Source organism: Suricata suricatta, chromosome 10 (assembly GCF_006229205.1).
Source record: "Suricata suricatta isolate VVHF042 chromosome 10, meerkat_22Aug2017_6uvM2_HiC, whole genome shotgun sequence".
In the NCBI taxonomy this organism is placed as follows: Eukaryota; Metazoa; Chordata; class Mammalia; order Carnivora; family Herpestidae; genus Suricata; species Suricata suricatta.
The window spans coordinates 83,867,410-83,874,275 of record NC_043709.1 but is presented as its reverse complement, the minus strand read 5'-3'; the positions used below and the strand labels follow the sequence as shown (position 1 = coordinate 83,874,275).

The window sequence follows — 6,866 nt, the reverse complement described above, 5'->3', positions numbered from 1 at the left end:
CAAAGAGATATAGAAATGCTGATGCATAGGGGCACATGTATCCCAATGTTCATAGCAGCACTTTCAACAATAGCCAAATCATAGGAAGAGCCTAGATGCCCATCAGCAGATGAATGGATCAAGAAGATGTGGTTTATATATATAATGGAATACGACCTGTCAATGAGAAAGTATGAAATCTGGCCATTTGCAGCCACGTGGATGGAACTCGAGGGTGTCATGCTAAATGAACTATGTCAGCTAGAGAATACAGATACCATATGTTTTCACTCATAAGTGTAACAGGAGAAATTTAGCAGAGGACCATTGGGGAGGACAAGGGGGATAAATAGTTGGGGAGAGAAAGGGAGATAAATCATGAGAGAACACTGGACATCTAGAACAAACTGAGTGGGAGAGGGCAAGTGGAGTGATAGGCATGGGGGAGGGCACTTGTTGGGATAAGTACTGGGTGTTACACAGAAACCAACTTGACAATAAACTAAGACAAAAAAATAAAGGGGTGTCTGAAGAGCAAAAAATTTTTTTCACATATAATATGTTCAATGGAAAACAATTAAAACATTATGCAATCATCAAGGAAATACATTTTTATTATTTAGCGTTTAGATCATGTATTTCTTGTTCAAGATCTCTACATATTCTTTAGTAGCTTTGGCGATGAGATCCTCAGTTCGAACTGGATTGCCAGCAGAGTGTAAAGGTAAAAGTCTACGGCATTCTGCTGCAGTTTCTACAGCAGCTGAAAAAGAAAAGAAAGACTTATATTCTGTATCCAAAAACTTATAACTACACGTTAGTAAAAAAAAAATGTGGGGGCCTTTATAAATGTTAAGAAAAATGAAAAATACCCACATACAAGTATAATACGAAACACAAGATTACTGTTACATATATTTCACTCAGGGTTGCACACCGAATTAGTTGCTATTGTGCATAAATATCAGAGCTTCTGGTTTTTTTCATTACAAGGGGAAATTGCAAGATGATCACATAGTCTACCCTGAACAATCATATGCTATACAGTGAAAACTCAAACAGGAATTTCCAAACAGAGCCAAATAGACAGGTAGAAATGACAGGTCGAAAACAAAGCACTACTGGAACACACGGAAGAGACATCCCAGTTTTGTGTTAATACTGTCTGTTTTCTGGAAAAGTGATATGTAAGGTGATACCTGAAGGACAAGAAAAATGTATGGTAGATAGAGAGAAGAAGAACAGACAAAGAGCTAGAAGTGACGAAGAACACTTGTGGAATTCTAAGTAGTTTGGCTTGATGAGGTGTTAGAGCAAAGCCGCAGAGTAGGGTAAGCAGTGAGACAGAAGACTGAATAATCTGGCAAGAATCAAATTGATTGGGGTGTTTTTATTCCATGCTAAGGAATTCGAAGTTTCACCAAGGGCAAAAGCGATGACAAAGTCAATGGGTGAAGATTTAAATGTTACCTGTCAAGTGACAGCTATATGATCTATAATTACTTAACCAGGAATTACATAGACAACTCTTTTTTTTTTTTTTTTTTGCTTTTGATTTCTTTCACTAGCAGGAACGTGATAAAGCACGTATTTTCTGAGAATTGTGCAGGTTGACAGTTCCACAGGGATAGCACAGTGAAGGAAGATTATAGCCAGAAATGATAACAGACATAAAGATTTCTGGAGATGTTTCTTAAAATTAGTTTTAATATTTATTTTTGAGAGACAGAGAGACAGACAGACAGACAGACAGACAGACAGAACATAACAGGGGAGAGGCATAGAGAGAGGGAGACACAGAATCCGAAGCAGGCTCCAGGCTCTGTGGAGCCCAACTTGGGGCTCGAACCAACAAACTGTGAGGTCATGACCTGAGCTGAAGTCAGTTGCCCAAACAACTGAGCCACCTGGGCACCCCCGCACTTTTGGAGATTTTTTAAAAAGCTATGAAACATGATGACACAATGAGGAAGAAATTATGTTCTTCATTATGCTCATGTATTATTTATCTATTATCCAAACAATGGAAGGAGATGCCATTTACTATTTATAGCTTATTTCAGAAATCACTGAGATCTAAATTCATAAATTTTGGCAACATACCTTTTTCAAATTCTCTATTTAGGACTTTATGGAACTCCTTCTCTACCTGAAATAAGTCAAGTATTATTTAGAATGTTCAAGGCAAACAAGAGACACTGTAGAAATTCTATATAGCTTATGAAATGTGGTCTTGAAATAATAGAGACTAAACCAAAGTTAGGGATTGCTTAAATAGAAAGACAATCACATTTATAAATCAAAGAAATTCCTACTTATTTTAGTTTCAGATAACTGAGAACAGATATAATGCCATTGAAGTGACTCGGATAGACAGTACAATTAGTATTGGTCTATTTATGGAATTTCAGAAAGGTGATGCTGGATCTCATTGGTACAAAAAAGGTTAAACAAGTGTCATATTTTAGAGTGAATGTATTACTTGAAAATTTTAATGAAAACTGCCCTTTATGAAAGTTTAATCCGGTTTTTCCTTTAATGAATTGTTCCTTAAAATGGGCTTTCCGTTTTTGCACTTTTAGGAAAACAAAATTTGAAGGCAGGGCTTTTGCTATTAATTTTTCAGGACAGACTCTTAAATATATCAGACTAAGAAAGTAGGGCTGTCATGTGGAAATCGACTGGCCAAAACCTGAGTAAACATATTCTGCTGTCTGTATTATGACCGAAACATTTCTTTTCAGATGGACACAAATATTTCAGAAGATCTGTTTGACAAAAGGAAAAATACAGACGTAAACCAGTTTTCAAACTTAGTTTCAGATTTATAACTTCCTAGAATTAGGCATAATGAAAACAAGATATAATTTTAAAGTGTAACTTTGTTTCCTTTCTACAAATTATATCCAAGTTTGGAAACACTTGACTTTTTGAGACTATTATTATCTACTAATTATGAAATGTGTAAGAATATATCAAACTACAGTTGACCCTTGAGTTACATAGGAGTTGGGGGGCTGGCCCCCGTGCCATCAAAAACCTACATATAATTTAAGGATCCCCAAATACTTCATTACAAATAGCCTACTGTTGAAAGGAAGCCTTGCTGGTAACATATACAGTTGATGAATACGTGTTGTGTAGAGGAGAGTAAGCTAGAGAAACATGTCATTGAGAAAGAAGAAAGATGAAATACACTTAGAGTACTTCCCAGTGTCCCCCCCTTAAAAAAATCAGGTGTAAGGAAAGTGGACCTGCACAGTTTAAAACCAGGCTGGTCATGGGTCAACTGTAAATTACAACTGCTCCTATCTAGAATATTCTTATTTAGATCTTACTCATTAAAGGGGCCCTCTCAATGAATGCCCCAAATGGGGTCTAAAATAGTGCACTGAACATAATCAACACTGTGGTGATATGGATGTCCAACGCCTTTACGAATTTAGGAGTGAAGACAAAAATTTTGGCTAACATGTTTCCCAATATTTTCAGAGACTGTTTTCCCTGATACTTTTTTTTAAAGAATTGAAGCATAGTTGACATACCATGGTATACTAGTTTCAATATACAAATTCAGCTTTGATAATTCTATACACTATGCTGTGCTCACTACCACAAGTGTCATTACTCTCTGTCACTATACAACATTCATACAGTACTATTGAGGAAATTACCTCATGCTGTATTATTCATTCCTCTGACTTATTTGAAACTGGAAGTTTCTATCTCTGAATCCTCTTCACCTAGTTTGCCCACTCCTCTCTACCTACCTCCCTTCTAGCAACCACCGATTTGTCCTCTGCTTTAATGATCCTGTTTGCTCTTTTTAGTTTTTTATATTCCACATGTATGTAAAATCATATGGTATTTGTCTTTCTCTCAGTTCTTTTATACCACGCTTAATACCTTCTAGGTCTATCAATATTGTCACCAAAGGCAAGGTCTCATACCTTCTTATCGCAGAGTTATTTATTTCATTGTATACATCTAACATATCTTCTTTGTTCATTCATCTATCGATGGATACTTACGTTACTTCCATAGTTAGGTTATTGAAAACAGGGTTTCAATCAATATAGGGATGAATACAACTTTTCAAATTCGTGTTTTTATTTTCTTTGGGTAAATACCCAATAGTGGAATTAATGGATTCTATTGCATTTCTATTTTTAAGTTGTTGAGGAATCATAACACGTTTTTGACAACAGCACCATATGCAGGACTTATAAAAGGAATCATGGCACATGACTGTACCAAACTTATAAAATTAATAACTCAATGCCAGACAATGGGGAGAGGCTTTACTGAAACTATTTATATTACCATTAATAAATGCTATGTCCAATATAACCACTTTTGTATATGACACGACTTATGAACTACGAATGCAATGTTATTATCTTTTCCTCAAAATCTCTTTTCCTAAGTATTCACCTTTATGACCTTTATGTTTATTTCTAGGTAAAAACTGTGTTTAGATGTGAAAATAGCTTTGAAGTCCATTAATAAAAAGATGTGTGAAATTTTTACTTTTCTGTTGATCAAATATATGAGGCTGAGAAACATACACAGAAAAACTATGTATCAGCACATTTTAATTCAAAGAATTAAAAAAATTTGTTGGAAAGGATTTTCTCATTAACTGCTAGTATTCAAATATGGCCCATAGAAATCTAAGGTTCCTTTGGGGACACTGCAGGATTGAGGGACAAGGAAGTCACAGCTATAATGTCCAGCTCTCCTTTAGCTAGAGAGTTCGACGTGTCTGTGTTACACAATACAGTTTAATACCACCCAAAAATTAACCTCTATTCTTTGAAAAGAAAATTTTTGAAGGTATAAAAGCCACTAGTTTAGTTAAAATCCCTAATTTTGCGTAAGAGACAAAAAGGGCTGAGAGAGATAGTACTTTGCCTGAGGTCAAAAAAACAACAAGGTGCAGGCCAGGAATGCACTTCTGGTCTTACCAAGCCTAGAGTTCTAGGCCAGTTACTTCCTCACAGGCAGGAAAAATACATGTATTTTAACCACAACTCAGAGAAAATGAATACATAAAACTTTATGTGGCTCAATAATGTTCAGGGATGAAGCACAAAATAGTAGCTTTCTAACAATTCCAATTTTAAAGTCGTGAATAAAAATAAAGGAACAGAAATTATCTTAGCTCCTTTTAGTAGCAGTCAATTTTTAAGCACAGAGTTTTTAAACCTCAGGATGGGAAACTCTTTAGTTGAAACAAGCAAGCTGAAATGGAGGAATTTCTTCTGTGAAAGAAATGTTCATTTCCTCCAAATAAAATCTGGTTGATCAAAATCAATTAACAAATGAGTGAATCCACGTTGTGGTTCCTGATAGTAAAATTGAAAACACAACACAGATTTCTCCTTTCCACCCAGCATGCTTCTGTCCAACCTCTCATCGTTAGTTGGTATGTACAAAAGATATGATTAACTTGATTTATAATTTAAATCCAGTCAGGAATTATAGATGAACCTTCCCATCCCACATGAGCCCTTCTCTCCACCTTCCTCACAACAGGAAGGGAGATTTACCTAACGGAGGAAGTTGGGAGAAGGAAGGAGGCGGTGCTTCTGTCGCTCCGAATCTCTTCTTTCAGAAGGTGTGCCTGCCCACGGTAACATGAACCTGGGTCTGCTCTCTGCCCTGTCTTAAGCCCCCTGCCTCTGGGATGGGCGCCAAGCTTTTGTTTCCTCCATTTACAACTGTGTGGGGAAGTGCCCAATATGGGATGAAGTATTGGGAAGCCCACTCTGGCTAACCTACCTAAAACATATCCTGCAGTTGGTTAGTGTGTATTCGTAATAAAACTACTCAATGTGTCTCCATCTTCCAGACTCCTGTGTTCTGAGCTGAGAGAGGGGAGATCAGTGTCACCTGCCACCTCCCCAGTGTCACCTGTCACAGCTCCACCAAGAAAAAGGACTAGACACTTACAGAAGCAGTCTCTTCTTCCTTGACTTGATAACTAATGTACATTGTTCAAAGCAATGCCCACTTTAAAGAGAGAAAAATTTCCAAGGAACCACTTTAGAAACAAACATAGAAAGTCAGAAAAATGAGGACACAGAGGAGTACATTCCAAATAACAGAACAAGACAAAACCTAAGGAAAAGAACGAAGAGAAACAGAGGTAAGTAAAGTACCTCCAAAGGAGTTCAGAGTAATGGTCATTCGGGCCCCTGGGGGGCTTAAGTCGGTTAGGCAGCTGCCTTAGGCTCTGGTATGATCTCGCGGTTCCTGGGATTGAGCCCCACATCAGGCTCTGTGCTGACAGCTCAGAGTCTGGAGCCTGCCTCAGATTCTGTGTCTCCTCCTCTCTCTGCCCTTCCCCTGCTCATGCTCTGTTTCTCTGTCTCTTGGAAATAAAGAAACATTAAAAAAAATGTAATGGTCATAAAGACGCTCAGCAAACATGGGAGAAAATAGATGGACCCAGTGATAACGTCAACAAAGACATAGAAAATATAAAAAAGAATCAATCAGCGCTGAAGAACAGAATGACTGAAATGAGAAATATGCTAGTGGGAATCAATAGCAGATTAGAAGATGCAGAAGAACAATTCAACAATCTGAAAGACAGGGGAGTAGAAATCATCCAAGCTGAAAAACAAAAAGAAAAAAGACTTTTAAAAATGAGGATAGGTTAAGGGACCTGTGGGACAAGATGAAGTATAATAATACTTGCATTCAAGGGGTTCCAGAAAAAGAAGAGAGAAAGAGGCAAAGAACTCATTTGAAAAAAGGAAAGCTAAAGACTTCCCTAACCTGGGGAAGAAAACACACAGCCAGGTCTAGGAAGCATAGACAGTGCCAAATAAAAGGACACCAAAGAGGTCCAGGCTAAGACAGGTAGTAATTAAAATACC

General features: G+C 37.2%; 1 protein-coding gene across 1 annotated transcript in view; it reads right to left on the bottom strand.

The window, feature by feature from the left end:
- Positions 1 to 567: 567 nt before the first annotated feature.
- LOC115305261 (ankyrin repeat domain-containing protein 26-like) overlaps positions 568 to 6,866 on the bottom strand; it is a 31,143-nt gene continuing 24,844 nt past the window's right edge. Inside the window, exons 6-7 of the mRNA XM_029955523.1 lie at positions 2,083 to 2,128; positions 568 to 742 (exon numbers count right to left, since the gene is read on the bottom strand). Of these exons, the coding sequence (XP_029811383.1) occupies positions 606 to 742; positions 2,083 to 2,128 (183 nt within the window). The 3' untranslated portion in view covers positions 568 to 605. The remainder of the gene's footprint in view (positions 743 to 2,082; positions 2,129 to 6,866) is intronic.